At 35.6% G+C, this 18,998-nt stretch overlaps 1 protein-coding gene and 1 long non-coding RNA gene across 4 annotated transcripts; one reads left to right on the top strand and one right to left on the bottom strand.

Moving 5' to 3' along the window:
- Window positions 1–637: 637 nt before the first annotated feature.
- Window positions 638–15,259, bottom strand: LOC143199795 (uncharacterized). 3 transcript variants are annotated; one of them, XM_076409895.1, is made up of 6 exons: window positions 14,941–15,259; window positions 5,352–5,601; window positions 3,786–4,042; window positions 3,530–3,713; window positions 2,662–2,861; window positions 638–2,600 (listed from the first exon to the last, which is right to left on the bottom strand). In XM_076409895.1, exons 2-6 carry the CDS (start codon window positions 5,472–5,474, stop codon window positions 2,192–2,194), a joined length of 1,173 nt encoding a protein of 390 aa, XP_076266010.1. In that variant the 5' UTR covers window positions 5,475–5,601; window positions 14,941–15,259; the 3' UTR covers window positions 638–2,191. The 3 variants fall into 3 exon arrangements, with proteins under 3 accessions (XP_076266010.1, XP_076266012.1, XP_076266011.1); XM_076409897.1 differs by lacking the exon at window positions 14,941–15,259 and adding an exon at window positions 10,111–10,248; XM_076409896.1 differs by lacking the exon at window positions 14,941–15,259 and adding an exon at window positions 8,140–8,392.
- LOC143199802 (uncharacterized) lies at window positions 8,817–13,072 on the top strand. Its single transcript, XR_013006542.1, has 3 exons — window positions 8,817–11,220; window positions 11,306–12,714; window positions 12,957–13,072. It is a non-coding gene; the product is annotated as an uncharacterized LOC143199802 (long non-coding RNA).
- Window positions 15,260–18,998: the final 3,739 nt, after the last annotated feature.

The raw sequence follows: 18,998 nt of genomic DNA, 5'->3' as shown, positions 1-18,998 counted from the left end.
ACTTTGTATTCTAGTTTATTTCGGCTTTGATATATAACGAAATTCTAATCTAAATAATGTAGCATATTCCTGTAAATTGTAATTGTTAATCCATAAAATTCAAATATCATTTATACGAGTAGGCAATTTTAAATGAATAAATAAATAAAAAAGTGCGTTAATGCATATATTATCGCGTTCCTGTTCAAAGTAACTGATTAGAGACGTAGTATGTTGCTGACTCTAATTATCTAATGATTTTGGTGTCTTTAATAAAAGTAATTATAAACAGCAAAGCATCAAAATGCAGTGCTATCAATATTTTTTAAAATAATTTTGCAGAGTTTTGCCAACCAGAAGAATTTTGTAGGCTGATTCAGATACATGTTTGAACGTATCAGACAGTACTGTATCTCTTTTTAAGTGGAAATAATTGCGGCAGGCAATACATTAAGCACATTGATGACGTGAGTTCATTGTTATCTTGATTAGATCATATACAAATCAACTTTCAATATAAAATCATAAAATATCAACAAAATTACATAGCGGTCGTACCACTGCAGAGAAATTCTGTTTGTCGCGTTTGAGTACCGATACCGACTGAAGAAACACAAGATCGGAAATAAACATAACAACTAAAAAGAAAAACAAAGTGTTCATAACAAAATATATATTATATTAAAGTCAACAATTACAAAATAAACGTGAAAAAGTAACAAAAAAATCCAAGCGATAAAAAACTAGCGCGTCTCTTGAAACCAACGTCGAAGTCAAAAGCGTTCCGCCCTGTGAAGCCTGCGGGCTTAAAATCTCCCATAACACACGTCGAACCGCCGCCCAGGCGGCGACGCCACCATCCGCGATACCGATGCTTATAAAAAAATACAAAAGAAGAACAACAATAATAATAATAGTAAAAAAAGATATCACAATCTTAAAACAGATCATTTTTTTCCGGTGACACAAGGGCGGGCGCGTCGCGTTACCTCGGCGGCGTTCCTTTGTTTCAATCATCTTTTCCCCGATTACTCGATTCTGTTTATTTATATAGACTATATATGTTGATATGCCCTAAAAACACTTACTGTGTAGAAAACAACAGGTAGAAAAAGAATTATCTCGACTAGATTTTAGCTTGAGCTTTCTCATACAAAAATAAAAAAAATACGTACAATATATAAAAAAGTTTTCCCTCCTTTCGGAAAAGACACTCTACACTATTTTACTTTATTCTCTTGAATACTGAAAAAACACCATATATAAAGTAATAATAAACATCTACGTATGTATATATATAAATTCTATCCACTACGTTTTATAAAAATCTAAATTATCAAGTTTGGATCTTATCAGTTTTAGGTAAAGGGTTAGATTTGCTTCTTACATAGGAATTAATTTTGCGATTCTACTGTCTTTTTTCGTGTGTGTGTGTGTTTATATCGTTTTCTAACGCGTCATATAAAAATAAACTACTTCTCGTGCGAAGAATAACTGCCGGAAAACAGAAAGTGCTACGGTGAGAAAGATTTAAGAAAAATATATATCTCTCGTCTCCTCGTGTTTTCCTCCACTGTCTCTATCTTATTTTCTGAGTCTGAGAATACTAGATTTCTTTTACTACAAAAATATTTATATGTTATGTATAAATAATTATAAATTACACTATATACAAATTATTTTTTTCACTTTTTTAACGTTAACATTACAGAGATCACCGTTCCTGGAAATTGGGAACTTTTCCATTTTTCTTTTATTTTTTTTTCTAACGAAACTTATTCTACATATATATTTACAAATGTACCTTTTTATCTTGATTACTGTTTCACCAAAAAAAAAAAAACCAACAAAATACGGCAATAAAAAAAACATAAAAAATCTTCACGAATTGTAGGAACTGTTCAACTAAAATCGATATCAAAAGTTAAATATTTCAAAAAAATCTGACATGAATTCTCGTTTCCATTTTGTTTGTACATATCTCAATCGGAACGGGGGGTTCCCCGCCGTAGTTCGCCGGTGATGCGTCCGAATAAGTCAGCTTGCCGTCGGCAGGGGATCTCTCCCTCGCGCGTTTTATCCCCCGAAAGACTTCGGAGGTTGCAGCCTGCAACAAGCTCGCAGAAAGAGACAATAGAATCGCTTGAAAATCAGGTCCTGGCGCATCCGCCACATCGTCGTCGTCAAGATCCATCCCCGCCTAAGAACACTCTCAATTAGCCACCAGCAGGTGCTGATACTGGCCGCTGGCGGCGTAAGCCCAGTTGTTCTCCAGCAGGTCCTTGTTCTGGGCGGCGGCGTTGGCGGCCACTCCTCCCCCGGACGGCACATTGACGGCCCCGTTGTTGGGGTAGAAGGGGCCGAAGGGCGAGTGGTCGAAGGGGAAACTCAGGTTGCTTTTGGCGGGGTACAGGTCGGGACTGAGGAACTGGTTGGTGGAAGACTCGAACACCGATCTGGGCGGGAAGGGAGGTGGGTAGTGGCCGTGCGGGGGGAAATAGTAGGCGGACGGGTCGGGGGACAGCGCCCTGCTTCCGGGAGAGTGGTGGGGGCCCTGCTGGTGGAGCTGCTGTTGCATGGCGCGTTGTTTGATGTAATTGGAGAATTCCGTTGGGGACATCCTAGAAGAGCATAATCGTTAGTACTACTGCTTCATGACCGATCACGACTAAAAAGACTTACCTGTTGGCTCTTTTGCTGCTGGTCTTCAGTTTGGTGCTGCCGAATTTGGTCTGGGCAAAGGTAGCGGTAGTAAATGTAAGCGGCGTTGTAGTACGAGGTATGAAAGTGGGCACTGGCGACGGAGAACCCTTGAAAGAGTTGGCGATGGACGTTGGGGACGGCGCCGTAGAGTTAGAGTTCAGATGATTGTTGGGTATGGGCTGAGAAATCAAAATTAATGCCATAAGCATGATTATTTACATTCTACACGTCCGCTAGACAACCAATAGTACACCTAAAGTATAGCTGGTTCACTAATTAAATTTGTTCACAAAGGTCAACTGAACTAGATAAAACTAGCCAGGCAAGATAATAATATAAGAATAAAAAAAAACATATATGTCTTTAGTCAAAGTAAATTTTGCTTGAAAACACTTGAAACTGCAGAAATAATTCTGGAAATCGACATCAAGATCTAAGTTCATTTTAAGTAGATATTATAATTTTATCGATTCTTTTCATATAACTTAAAATAACTTAATTTAAAAGACCGTTGGCTATTGTTGGTTGACTATATAAGCATTAATCTCATTAAACGTACATATCTGGGATCAAAGGAAGGAATGTACAAATTATCGGAGGGAAAATCCGAAGAGATATCCGTAATGCCATCAGTTTTTTACTGTTGTAGTAGGAAAAAGAGGAGGATGAAGAAACGACAAAAAGGGATCCAGTTCCTATCTTATTTCCTCGTTGATCGGATCTCTTTTTACGCGTATATTCCGAGACATGATGGAGGTCTCGCTCCTTTTCCCCATTACAACATCGATTCGTCCCATTTCCGTTTGAAGATTAACGAATTTCGAACAATAAGAAAATGTCTCATTACCTGGGCGCCATTCTGGGGCATTCCCTGTCCCTGCATCTGGTTTCCCGACTGGTTTCCATTGGCCACATTACAGAACGGCGTCAGCGACTTGCTTGGGGATAAACTGAGATTGTTCAGGCTGCAACTCACAGAGTCTATCGGCCTGAAACATTGAGCTTCAGGATTGAAGGTTTTCGTCACCTCTCTACAAGAGAAAACATCCGGTCTCATTGGTCGTCCCCGTCAACGTTAAAGTGGTTGAAGATTCCAAGCTTACCTGTCGGCCGAATGATCGTCCTGCGGATCGGCTTTGTCGCTAAACAGAATTTTCACCGCTCCCTTTTCACCGATCCGGTAGCTGACCTCGCCAGGATCCACCCAAACGGCAAGCTCCTGCGGCAAGTTCTCCAGGATGTCCTGGATAGGCACCCCGCTCTCTCTGGCGGCCCTTTCCAGCACTTTATCGATGGGATCGCCCGTTTTCAGGCATCTGAACGCCGAACCTTTGAACGGTTTATCTGGATACCAATGACCCTAAAAATATTACCTTATCAGTTACAATACGCACATAAAAAACACACCAGAAATTCAAATACATTCAACATCGCAGTAAGCCAATCCATTTAGTATTACTGCTTGACTATATCTTATACAGCCACTGTCACAGCTCTCACAATAACATTTTGATTAGTCCTCGTATAATATACGAGCGATTGTACAATAAATGTTATAATTAATATAAATATTATGTATTAAAAACGTTAAATTAAATAAATTTAAACGCAATTTTCTCGTATTCAAAACTGTATAATATTTGACACCATTGTTCTTTTGTTATCGGAGTAAACATTTATTATTTTCGTTTAAAATAATTCTAGAACTTATTTTTAAACTAATTTGCATAATAAGGATTATAAACTGATATAATCGACATCAATTCCATTTTAACTGAATTAAAATTGTATATTACTGATTATCTAATGCAGAAATATATATAATTCTAATGACGAAAAATGATCTGGTATAATATTGAAATATTGTGTAATAAAAACTACTTTTAAACAAATTTAAATACTCTCTTTCATTTTAATATAATATAGAATTTGAATAATTCATGTAGAATACATGAATTGTTGTTATTTAATATTAAAACGCTTTGAAAACAGTGTTTGCTTGATTTTGAGTGATCTGTCACTTTTAGAAATGTTATTTACTGGAATTGGATTTAATGATGAGGTGTTTAGCTTCTCTTATTAACGAGTAAAATTACATTTTAATGAATCCAGATTAATTAGACTAGTTTGGTGCTGTATAATCAATAATTTCTTGATATAATAATGACGTCTTAATGTTTTACTGGTTATCTAACACTGACATAATTAAAAAGGCAGATAACACTTATAGTTAAAATGAAATTATATAAAATTAAAATTTAAATAATATTTTAATATCTAATATAAAATAAAATTTGAGGAGTTCCATCAGTGCATAATAATTAACGTGTTAAATTTTGTTATTTAATATTCAACTGTTTTAAAATCATTAATTCTGTCAGTGTTAGGATTTTGTTTGGATATAATTATATATTAAATTCACAACTTATATTGTATTTATTTAATTTAGATTAATGAATCTTGTTTCGAGGTATAAAAGTGATGCTATCTTAATATAATCATGATTTGTTTAGAATGGTATGTGTATTACTGGTTATCTAGATAAAAGATTAATTGAGTACTATTACATATTTTTACGTTTTCATAACGATCAATAATAGAAGGTTGTATTATTTATGTTGTGGCGCTTTTGCGTCGTAATTTCGAATGATATTAATCTGATGTCTTACCTGAAATTTGTCTTTTAAAGCTTTTTCCAGTTCCTCGCCAAAAATGTTGACCCGCCTCCTCGGTAATTTATTATACAGGTACGATATAACAAAGTTCAGCGCAACTTGTACTTCAATATGCATGTTGAGAGATGGGGGACGACGTTTTCGATATTAGCCTTTAGCAAACAGTCGATTTCCTAGCACACCATTGAGCGACGAAAGTAGTAAAGCGTGGCTTGAGTTGTTGCCGCTGCTGTCTCGTCAGTAACTGCAACAAGAAACGGACAATCACGGATCAGGTCATCAAATCGGTTGTTTACAAGTCGAAGCGGCCACCTTGTGATCGCGAAAACAAGGTAGTGTTTAGCGAGGTGTCAAAAACCTTCAAATAAAACCAATTAACGAACCCAATGGACTGTGTATAATAATTAGAGAGGAATGAGTCATGACAAACGATAACTATTCCGATTAAATGGAATTTGAAATTTATTTACGAACGCCAATCTTCATTCATGGAAAACAAAACGTTCTATTTTAGGTTATGATATGTGTTGGAATCGATGACATTGATGTAAAATTGTCATTGTCTGTTTTATCAACGATCATATGACAATATTATCGATAAAAATGTCATTTAGCTAGTTACATTGGGTTCGTGTTACATTTTTTGTACAAATCCGAACGCAACGTAGGACTGTGGGGCTCTTGTTCGGATATTATCATATTTTTAGGTTATGCGGCTTCGTAAATAAATTCGGAGTGAAATGTACCACCGGTTGGGGATGCATCGGAAAGGGTATCGTAGCCGTTCGGTCCCCTCTCGGCCGAAATGTGTCAACCCGGCTGCTGTGGTGACCCAGTTTCTAATTCTTTGCGTAGTAGTATTGATCGGCGTGCTGTACGCAAGGTTGGGCCTGATATTTTCCCGATTTTCGGGATGCTGTTCGACTCTGCGATGGCGGAATGATTTTTATCGCACTCGCGGGCGTAAAATCCTCGTCATTGCAACGTTTCCATGTATGTATGCGGGTTGACATCGTCCGTGGGGTTTGACGAGGTTTGACACCGGACGATCGTCTTTTGTCCTGTCGTAGTTTGTTTATCAGGTCGACAAATGACTAACGTACGATGTTGTTTTGTTTTTTTTTCACAGCCCAAACTTGTTTTTTTTTACATAATCTTCGTTTTTTTTTGGACAATGCTATTTAAATGACCCTGTTGCCTGTTGAAGGCACCACGGATTATTTATAGAAAACAATTTAAGTTAAATGAGCTTGCCAGTAGTCTATTAACACGATTAAATAACATATTGTCGATTGTTTGTGATTCTATCTCACGAACTGGATGATGATTTTTGCGACTACATGTCGTGTCTGGATTCAACGGTATTAATCGTTAAAAGCATTTCGTATTTTGGATTTTTTTATTAAATACGACAATACGGGTAAAGTTAAATTATCACATAGCCCACTCCATATATTTATGATGTTTTGAGGAAGTCTGATATCGAATTATAGTATTTTGTTGGTGCCTCGTCATTCTTTGGTTACCAAGTCCATTTAATATGTAATTGTCGATATTGTTTTGTTTTTTACTTGAGGTTTTTATATACCATAGATAGTATCAACTTGTTTTTCATATAGATACAGAGTTTACAAGTGTATTATTTCTCTAGTCGAATTAGGAATTTTGGTGTTTTAACTGAGTTAATGAAGCAGCAAGGTTTGAAGGCATCGAAATGAAATATTACGTTTTATAATTATTTTTGCGTCAGTGCAGAGAATTTTTGCGAGTTTTAAAGTAAAAATCCGAAATATTTGTACGGCAAACTTGATTAATCATTGCCGTATTATCGGAGACAAAAGAACGGCCATATATTGTATTATAATTAAGTTAAACCGACCGGATGACGTAGCACTGTCGCATTCGACCGTTTTTCCTCATTATCTTCGATTGTTGGCGACTTAAAAGGTTTTATTTCGACAAACACGCGATAGATAAGACGGCGCTTGTACAGGTTGTTGTCGGAACCGTGGCGTTTATCGAGAGAAAAAACGACGATACCCGATATCTTTCATAATACGCACTGAAAACGGAATAAAACGGGAAAAAAGTCGATACGTGACATTGGAAATTGAATTAATTCGCTCGCTAGCCGGCCACGTTGGGATTTAAGGAAACCCGACGAATTCGCATTTTACGTTTTAATAATTCCACTTTTGCCACATGCAATCTATTGTTGCGGAACGTGTTTACGATCATTTACCGAATGCTAGATCGATAATTAACTGTAATTGGTCAAAATAGTGATGGGAGTTGTATTTTTCGATGTTTTCCTGGTTCCGTACAGTGTTTTAGAATCGGACCTGTTTCTAGCTAAATAGACGGGAAACGAAGAGATTATTTTTATATATCGGTTGGCGAGCGAGAGAATGAAATTTAATAGTAATTATTAGCTTGTGTTTTAATTTCGTATGGTATAATTATAATATTTCATAGCTTGTAGTTCATAAACACGTAAACAAATCAATGCCGTTTGTGTCCTTATAACTCACCCGTTTATGTCGCCTTACTTTAATTACATTAACTGTATCTAGGGTATAAGTAAACGGTATGTAGTTTAACTTGGGATTATCTTGTAATTAAAATGATAAGTATTCGATTTTTCAACACCATTTCCGATTAAATCGCGGTTTATTTAGCACTAGTGACTGAGATAGGTTGGTACTAGCAGAAATCATTTTCGAAAACTTTTGTGTTAGTATATTATTAGCCTTATATAGAGTATATTTATTGTAGCATTTACCTTGCTGGTTCCACAAGAACAACAATACGAATCACTGAACTAACAATTAACTTGCGGAAAGTATAATCGAAGAATATAAAAAATTAAAAAAAAACGTGGGCGGATCACAGTTGGAACTAATTAGCACTATAAATAATACTTTTCGCGAGATATTTTCGGGTGACGGGCGAATGCGACGGTCCGGTGCGAGTCGTGAGACGCACTGGCTTGGAGTGGAGTAAGTCGTTGCGCGAAATACGGCTAACGTTTTAATGGGGAAACCTTGGGATGCGTTAATTTTATATTTTGTGGCAGAAACAGCGCGATCATGTCGGCGTTGACGGTCTCTGACGTATTTTCCGCTGGCTTTTCTCGCAGATCGCGAATCGGTTGTTTCGGAGTGCAGCCCATCTCCTCGGACAGGAGGTTCCGTCGAGATCACCAGCCACCGTCGTTCTAAAATGTCACTATTTTATATTTTTTAGACTAGAAAGTAGAAAGAGCACCAATAGATCTCGAAGTTATGATTATCCTGATGTTTCTAATGATTTTGCTCCATTTATCGATAATATCGCAATTATTATAATGTTACTGTTATTAAGTTACTGACACAATTTAATTTTGAGGGATTATTGGATTACATTGGACATTTGTGGTTTAACTTGGTACACCAGGTGTCTCGGTAAATCCTTTTCGGATTTTTTTTCGCTAACGAAGACACGTCGTTTACGATTGATAGTTAAAATGTAAATAATTTTCTAACTACTTCGAAATCAAAGTGTTGCTTTGTATGACGTTGATACCAGTTCCCATTCAGGTGATTTCAATACTTCTTTGACGGGTTTTTGCTGTATGAGAGGGCACGTTGTAATAACGTAAAATCATATCAATAATGTTGATGTTTTTCGATCAATAACTACAGAGTTCAAATTGATCATTTATAGTGGGCAGCTTAGCTGATTAGATTAATTGTTTCTTCAGGTTTCAACAGTTCCACCAGACCAGACCTTTGAAGCAGTACTTCACTGACGAGTTTTCGATATTTTAATTGGTCATCTTCCCACCTTTTGGACCTTGCCCATCGCAACGTGACAGTTGACAAGAACAAGAAAGTATAGTGTCAAGTGATGAATGAAGTCCCTTTTGCCATGCCTTTCTTCATCAACGTATCACACTGGTAGAAAAGGGGAAAAAAGTGCAATTTTGCCTCTAAATGGCGTAGAAATTGTGTTTTATCATTATATACGTTGATTATCATGATATAGTTCGCATTGCAGAGCCACATAGTCTGAGAATTAATGAAGAAAAGAACAATATCAAAGTCCTGCGGGCACCAACTGCTACATATTGGTTAATGATGACGATACATTGGTTGTGACTTGATCTGGATGAAAGAAGAATTATCCACAAACTTTCTTATTGTCCTTAATCACTACCAAGCTAATTAATAAACCAGACGAGCTCCAAAAAGAACAAAATCAGCCATCCGTGATGTCAAATAATCCTAATACGTTACCATTACGCTGTTTTATCATCCATCGATCTCTCAGTTAAATGAAAAGATCGTTTTTCTTTGCTATTTTCGTTATCTCGCCCGTTATTGACGTCACATCGCACGGCTGACGTATAAAAACATATTTAAATAACGTCGAATGGATTTTATTGTTATACGGGCTTTTTTTGCACGGTTTTTCGTCCAGTTTTGTCGTTTTACGACTTGGCGAAAATGCCTTTCCTCGGTTCGTTACGCTATGTTCCATCGATGCAATATTTTGAACGATTGGCGGTCCAGAAAATGATAGAAAAAGATAGAAATGTTTTTGTTTACGCGAATACTGGAAAAATTTTATCGTTGTGTCGACTAGTTCTCGGAAACATCGGACAAAACGCTATTACTGTGTTTATTATTTTAAGCTATGATGATAGGCGTTTGTTTTTTTACTATCACTATTGATAGGGCTTGACTCAAAGTAATTATATAGCAACACTTACCGAAACTGGATCCGCAACGAATACGAGGAGATCGATTCCGACTGATATATTGATTGTAATGGAATATTAGATATCGAATATATTAAGGGACCTTGAATATGAATTTCGTAGCGAAATAACGTAAAACCGATTATTGATATTGACTAGTGATAAAAGACAAGATAAAAACGTCTCTTGCCTAGGTGAACAAAGAATTCACGTTTTCGTTTCTCTTTCTTAGAAAACTGGATACGTTTAGACAGGTAGATCATATAAATTTGATTATGACGACCATATTGATGTGAATAAATGCAGGTGGTAGATTATAGATGTAGATGAACATCTTTAAATATAATCTAGTGATCTCAATTTGGCTAATCTCAATCAAATAACTTTGAATTGTTGTATAATCCGAAATATTATCTGGATTGATCCTCGGTGATTAGTAGCTGTTTGAACTCATTAAAAGAATGGTCCGTGGAAGGAAGCTTGACTCAAATGAAGGTGTGAAGGGCGAGATTAAGCCTATTTTGTAATATAAGCTTAACGAACTTTTTTGGTTTGGTTGAAACCGAATGTATCGCCCTTATTTTGATGAGTAATGTCGAAAAGTTCATGTTTTATTAGTTATGCAACTTATTGAATGATGTGTGGTGATGTAAATATTGTCTGAAAGCATTGCATCTTTGATGATTCAGTAAATATTGGGGTAGTTTAATATTATCATGGGAAATCACTGGGAAGATATAGATAGTGTAAATATATGAATTATAGCAACAATGGATTGTTTTACTGAACAAAAGCTGTTGACAAAAAACATTATGAGAACGATTAATAAGGTCTTAATAAAAAAATGTCATACATCAAATCCCATACCAAATGTTTATAGATTATGAACTTAATTTCTGTATTGTTCTGTTGAAGACACTAAAGAACATCTGAATTTAGATCTGCGGTGAAAAAACGTTTATATAACAAAATGTCAGGAAAATACTCAATATATTTCATAAATTGTGATGAAATTTATTTTACGACCATTGTCAAGATTATTTGGAACGGCATTATTTTGTCATAAAAATAGGGACAAGGTTGCGCGTATATATTGCAAAATTTGTAGTGTTGAAAGATTGAGTGACAAAGAAAATGAACACTGACTTTTGCTATTCCTATTATTGGGTTCCGCAAAGTATAAAATGCTGCAAGCACTGTTACCTAGAACATGTAGATTTGCTTAACTGCAGCAATGTCTCCGCAAACGATGAATAGATGACACAATATTTAAATAGAATCTTTTTCTTGATGATTTGTGGAATAATAATTGTAATAACTTGTAGTTTCATCAATATTGCTATAGCACTCCATCAAAGACCAAACGTTCCCAGAGGAAAACCAGCACATTTTTAACAGCAATAGATCAAGGAAATCAATAAAAAGTCGATGTAAATCACTAAAAACAGTACCAACATCCTTCTTTTTCATGCAGTAATGTTTTCTCAAACGATGAACAAATCATCCAAAAACAATCTTTCATTGACATCCAAATTTGATACCTGTAGCTTTACAAATATTGATGTTACACTCTATTGAAAAGCGAACCTCCCCAGGTGATAACCAAAACATATTTAATCGCAAAAGATCATCGAAATCTACAAAAAAGTCTATGTAGATCACCAGGAGATAGTATCAACATCAAGCCCGGCGAAAAAAAAAAAAGAACACGTATCCATTCAGAATACATCGAAATCAAGTCGGATGACCGTGAAAACTCGCTCGGTATAAACAGAACGAAAGATAAACGGATCCGCACGATCTCGACATTTATTCGTTTGTTTTCCCGATGCCCGTTTCCCCAACCCGATCTCCTCGTATCCTCAGAAACGCCGATAGTTGAGATATTCCCGATGTGTATGGCGAACAACGAAAAAAAATCCAGTGACGTATCTGCTGCGTCTATTTCGAAAAAATGCCGGTGATCGATGCTACTATTTTCGTCTATCTTATGAGCTGGTCATAGCAGGACTATATATATATCGCGGGACCTGGATATATCACGATTATACCAGGGGAGTTCGAGAAAAAACGGCCCTCGAAAACTGCAACGTTTTTGGCAAGGAATGAGTGACGTTGTGGTTGATTCGACTTGTCACTATCGTTACACAGCGTCGTTATGATGAGGCTTCGATAGGTAAAGCAGAACGAGAAGAAAATAACAATTGATTAATAAATATGTTTTGTCAAAGTGACTCTGGATTAACGTTATGAGATTTGGAATAGTTGGCACAAGTTCTACTATATCGAGTCCAAGATTTCAACTATATATATGTTGAGGTTCTGTTATTAGGCTTTGTTTTTTATGTGAGGTCTTGCTAATCTGCAAGTAATTATCGATAAAAATGGTTGGATTTTGGTTTCCATGTCGCTGATCATAGGAAACACACGTATCCCCTTTGTATTTCATATACTTATTCGATAAGAATGATTGAAAATCGTTCAAAATTAATTCACAGTCCTTAAACACAATTATTTAAACATCAATGAACACAAATTGGATATGGTGGTAAATGGGAACAAACCTAATATCGAATGAGGATCCAGAATCATCAATGATCTGATTTGAAATGAATAGTGCTAATAATCATATGTTGAAGAATCACTACAAATCAAAATCAGCCGAAAACCCGGTATCTGTTTAAACTTAATAAACTAAAAAATAAACTTTTTAAACTAATTAAATAATCAAAATATGTTTTCTTGCACTTAGTTTTTGGTTTGGAACAATTGCTTTTTATTGAGATTTTTAGACGAAAAACTGAATGAAATGATTTTTTCTTAAATAAAAATAATTTTTGATTGTTACAGTATTAAAGTTTTACAGAGTTTTAGGAACAAATGGTAGCCGATGTATATATATATATATATATATATATATATATATATATATATATATATATATATATATATATATATATACATATACAATATAGTTTAATAGAAATAGTTTATGGCTAGGGATGTTTGGTTTGGTTGTGTGACCTGTGTTCAGCTGCTATAATGAGGATTCATCAATGATCTGATTTGAGGTGAATAATTGCAAAAATCATGTTGGATATGTCGAAGAACTTGTTAGATTAGATAACCAATTATTTTTTGCATTTAGTGTTATGTTTAGAGTAATAAGAGTTCCAGTTATCGCACAAGAGAAGTGAAAATCAATCAAGAACTGGTAAAAAAGTTCAGCAACAAACAGGCTTCTTTGTGTTAAATAGAATAAATTATTATTATCGTATAAGGAATTCAAAAATCTAATCAATTATATATGTTTTATTTTCATTAATGGCCTTTTGACGGTCTTCTGGTAAAACCATTTTTCCGTCACTGTAGTACTAGTAAGATTTTTAGATAAAAACTGATATACATTATTTTTAAAAGACTGTTTCGCATTGTAATCCCTTAGGAAGGTTTTACAGAGATTCTAAGAAATGGTGGCTGAAATAATTGACTTTCTTAACATGGAGTGTTTATATGGATATGCATATATGGATATTGCATATGTGTTTATATGGATTTATATGGATATGCATCATAAACATGTCAACATCAAATAATTAAAAAAAATATGATGGAAGAAATCAGTGTTATCTTCTGCTTTTCTACTGATTTCTTATTGGGGGAAATCTTGTAAAACATTTCAGAAACATGTATCAAATCAATAAGGATTTATATTCGACATAAATTCAAGAAAAAGAACAAAAAAGAAAATAGACGAAAATTGTTAAATAAATGATCAGAAACCCAGTTGTTTTCATTCTGTCACCTGCAATGTAATTACAGCAGGCAAGTGACAATATAAATAATTGGATATAAGCCTGGAAAATAAAAATTAAGGAAAGTAAATCTGTACATGTGCAGTTCACCTATAAAAAGACCAACAACGCTAAATATCTCGGAATGAATCTCGATGCAAAACTTAGGAAGGAACATATAAAGAATAAAAGAAAAGAACTGGAATTCAGATACAGGAAAATGTATTGGCTAATTGGAAGAAAATCACAATTGTCAGTACATAATAAATTGCTATTATATAAGCATATATTGAAACCTATAGGACATACGGAGTTCAATTATGGGGACGTTCTGCAAAGAGTAACATAAATAAAATACAAATTTTTCAGAACAAAGTCCTGAGAGGTATTGTGGGTGCACCAAAATCCCATAGGACAGATTACCTACATCGAGACCTTCAGATACCCACAGTCGGTCAAGTAATCAAGAGAATTGCAAGGGGGCATGAGAAAAGACTCAATTCTCATGAGAATATTGAAATATTGCAGCTTTTGGATACCACCAGAACAGGATACAGAATCAAACCATCTGATCTTGTGTAGTGTTGTGTAGTGAGGTGCATATATTAAAATATACAGCATTGACATGTATAAACATTATTTCACCAGAGACTGAGATAGGGCCGATGAGTCCTCCCAGTTATATACCTAGATTTAAGTTATCATAAAGCCAAATTGTAGGTTAGACGGAAACGACTACTAACAATGTAATAATTAAATAATAAAAGAAATTTTGATCAAAAAGTTTATCAAAAATATATAAAAGTGTTATAATCAGATTGGTATTACGTTAGTAAAATGTTGATTTTTAAATAAGTTTTTACTTTTGGTCCAAAAATATACTGGTAGCCCATATTTAGTTACTTTCCTCTACAGATTGAATAGTCTTCGGATATAAGTTTGTATAGTAGAAATTATTTATTGTCCATTGGATATGACGAAGCTGAGGCTGTCGCTTTCGATAAAACCGTAACCCTCGTCGATACACCACGTAATCAAAGTTACTTACATCAATATTATGCACTTAAATCAGACAATACACCGGAAGCACAGAGTATCCGCCACTGGCCACCAGATCGACCGTCGACAGTCTATCAAAGCTCGGACGCGAACACTAGATCGGAACCTCTCGATGATAGTGAGTGATGTGAGTGTGTGAGTGTCTATGTGTGTGTGTCTTCAGTCCCGGCCTGACTTTGTCACAGTGACTCGGCCGTATCCCCACGGAATTGTTTTAAACGATCGCCAGCGCAGTGAATCAGCGGCGGCCGTGCCAAAATTAAGCGATGGCCAAACGTCCGCAGCGGCTATTTACTTGGCATCATCTCGGCCAGTCTGGCCGAATAACGAGGAACGTCAGAAAAACCGTTTTTTTTCGCTCTCGCGCGCTCTCTTGTCCCCCTCGGACGACATGTTTTATATGTTTTGCCTGTTGGTGTTCAAGAGTTGATGTCGCGTAAACGGCTTGAGGACGTAACCGTTGGCGTCACCGCGTGTTTTTCGCCATGAGCAAAAGTAAAAATATTTCTATTTAAAGCGCACAGTGCCTTGTTTACGTAAACTCAAAAATCAACAAAAGATGACGGTGAATCACGCATCGAGCGCGTGGAGGTTCTGTATTTTCGGCTGGTCGGGAAAACTGGACGTATTTCTCGTTCACTTTCACTGGCGTGTGGTAAAATACGCCAATAATCGGGTCGAGAAAGAAAGGCTAATTGAATAATACCGTTATCAGTCAGTTTTTCACAAAAAGTTAAACCGTTCCCTATACTCTATTTGAAAACTCTCACTAGACATCATTCTGTCTTAACAAATAACATTGTTCCTTTAAATAGACAAGGTAGTAACAGGCATGCGATATAAACGTCCTAAGAAACATCCAAAGAGATTTACGTGATTGTGGTCTCGTCTGAACAGCTATAACAGGCCAGACACATAGATGGCGCTACTATAATTAAATCCATATGTTTTTTAGTTAGCCCAAACCCTGAAAAGATTTTTTTATAATTAATCTCTTGGAACTTCAACAATCTGCCCGTGGGCAATAAGTATTATTGTTTAATTTCTGTTATATAATATAACCATCCTAACATGTAGAAGATCACTTCAGCAAGTGATCTGCTGTACAATTTATAATCTAAATCTTATTCTAGATACTATTCTAACTTATTTTAAACTCTACCCTAACTTATTCTAGAAATTATTCAATTTCACTCTATGGTCTATTAACCAGTTCGTATGGTAGTTAGCGTTTGAGCCTACGCACTTCACTGTCATCGCGCACATTTAACTGTTTGGCGAGTGCATTGGGATGCACTAATAGTCTTTCAGAGTACTTCACACTAGCGCAGTTGAAGCAAAAACTTGGTTTGATGCCGAGTTTCCGGACACTGCCCTAGGAATATTAACCATCAAGGATTGGTATGCTAAGTTTAGACGTGGTGAAATGACCACTGAAGACGGCGAACGCAGTAGACATCCAAAAGATGTTGTCATCGACGAAAACATTAAAAAAATCAACCAAATTATTTTGAATGAAATAGCAGACACTCTAAAGATATCAACTGAACATGTATATCATATCATTCACGAATATTTGGGTATGAGACAGTTCTGGGCAAAGTGGGTGCAGCGCAAACTCACTTTTGACCAAAAACATCGACGAGTTGATGATTCGGAGCAGTATTTGAACATGATCAAGCGTAACAAACCCGAATTTTTGGGTCGATATGTGATAATGGCTGAAACACGGCTCCATTATTTTACTCCGAAGTCTAATCAACAGTTATTCGAATGAAATCTACACGATGAACCCGCTCCAAAGCGTGAGAAAACGCAACAGTCGGCTGGCAACGTTATGGCGTCTGTATTTTGGTATACACGTGGAATGATTTTCATTGACTACCTTGAAAAAGGAAGGACCATCAACAGCGACTATTACATACCGTTATTGGATCGTTTGAAGGATGAAATCGCCGAAAAACGGTCGCATTTGAAGATAAAGAAAGTGTTGCCTCACTAAGACAGTGCACCGTATCACAAGTCAATGAAAACGATGCAAAAAATCCATTAATCGGCTTCGAATTGCTGCCTCATCCACCGTATTCTCCAGATCTGGCCCCCAGCGACTATTTCCTGTTTTCAGATTTCAAAAGAATGCTAGCTGGGAAGAAATTTTCGTCGAATGAAGAGATGATCGCTGAAACTGAAGCCTATTTTGAAGCAAAGGTTAAATCGTACTACAAAAATGGTATCGAAAAATTGGAGGGTCGCCATAATCAGTTAATCACCCTTGAAGGGAATTATGTTGTATAAAAAAAAACTAATTTTGACAAAAAAATGTGTTTTAGTTTGATAGGCCGGGGACTTTTCAATTGACCTGTTACTTGTGTGAATTGTGCGATTTTTTTTTACTAGAAGGTTAATCTTTTGCCTCTTTTGTGTGTCTTACTTTATTGTTAAAACCACATCTTCTTACTTACTTAAATTTAAAGATGAATAACATATATCAGTGAACGGTTTTATGTTTGCTTCAATAGAGACTAAATGATTTTCTTAAGTCAAAATGGGAACAGATTTGATTCTTGACGTACCCATTCAACAAAAAACAGCCCCATTCATTTTTATTCGTGAAAAGAAACTAGAGATCGGATAAATAGCTTCCTCAAAATAAATTCACGGAGAGTAAGGTAAAAGACACCAGAAATCGGTCAGATTCTAATAAAAATACACTGACTAATACCTGTATTTTAAGGCTCGCACATATAGTATATGTATATTCATAAGAATTAGTCAGTTTAACATCAGCAAAACATTTTTATTGTTAATCACTGTCTATTCCTTGATCTATGATACAAGAAACTCAGAATAAACAAAGAAACAATAAGATTATATTACTACAAATGTTCAGTATTCAATCTGACATTCACTTTTGTTTCGGTAATCCTGATGAATGAGAATAACTCATTCATAAAGATTTATCAGATGTTATCATAATCCTTCATCATTACCTTTGATCTTGCTGAAATTATTACTGTTCTCTTATAACTCCAAAAAACATTGAAGCTCCAATAGTTTGTTGAATCAATTAAAGCAATAATAATAACATGAGTCTTAAACATGAAGTTTGAAGGAGCTGTTGTACGATGACTGTTGCTAAACTCAACAAGAACTTGCGTAATTGTTAGAGATAACTAAAAAAACCATTTTTTATCTATTAAAAGCCCTGAAAATAGTTCAAAAAGAAACCTATTGGCTACCATATGAATCAAAGGTTATGAAATTTGAAAAATAATGGTGATATTCCAAACATTTGTGTAATTATCGGTTCTTTCAGTAAACAAGGATATCGCGAATGTTTGTGTGAATTTCCCAGCCCTATAACGACCATAAATTCCTGGTAAGCCTCGGTAATCTCGGTTGTTTCGTGAACAAACATATTTTTCCGTTTTTCGATTCCGTACGCCGCTCAAGACACCGATGCCATTGATTCGAAAAAAAAAGAACCGCAGTTGACCATCACGCTATATTTACGTCAAGGTTACGGCCTGAACTTGAACCTATTTCACTAGATAAGGATTCAAATTTTACCATTTAACCATGGCATACAAAAACAATGGTGCATTCAGTACGAGAACACCATAATAATTCTATACAAGCAGTTTATTTCACAATATCGAACGTTTAAGAGAACCCACCACGTTTATTTTGGCGTTATTGATAATTTGTTATCTCTAAACTTCATTTAAAAGGCTATATTTTGAAGGAGATATATAATGTAGCGTTGAGCTACACCCACAAGTCAAAAACTCTTAGTTTTCCGGAAGATTATCGATAAAATCCTGAAAAACTTCGTCGAAAATCAACACGCTAACGTTTATGATCTGAAAACGACTTAAACACGAAAAATACTGCGTTTGGAATCATTTTTAAAAGCTGTTGACTGAATATTATTGAGCTAAGAGTTTATATTTGACATAAATTCGACCACCCAGACTATACGACGTTATTTCTCGAACTTATTGTAAATTTTCGAATAATAGCTTGCTCCATACGACATCGTCAGTC

Source organism: Rhynchophorus ferrugineus, unplaced genomic scaffold (assembly GCF_030347505.1).
Source record: "Rhynchophorus ferrugineus isolate W39M unplaced genomic scaffold, kcgeb_rfMv2 rfM7, whole genome shotgun sequence".
NCBI classification, from domain to species: Eukaryota; Metazoa; Arthropoda; class Insecta; order Coleoptera; family Curculionidae; genus Rhynchophorus; species Rhynchophorus ferrugineus.
Note: the sequence above shows the minus strand (reverse complement) of the source record. Positions and strands in the feature narration are given on the sequence as shown.

Coding starts and splice junctions, on each gene's coding strand:
- LOC143199795 (XM_076409895.1), bottom strand. CDS start 5,474: ATGCATATTGAAGTACAAGTTGCGCTGAACTTTGTTATATCGTACCTG. Junction 3,714..3,785: donor GACGATCATTCGGCCGACAG/GTAAGCTTGGAA, acceptor TTTCTCTTGTAG/AGAGGTGACGAAAACCTTCA. Junction 2,862..3,529: donor TGCCCCAGAATGGCGCCCAG/GTAATGAGACAT, acceptor TTGATTTCTCAG/CCCATACCCAACAATCATCT.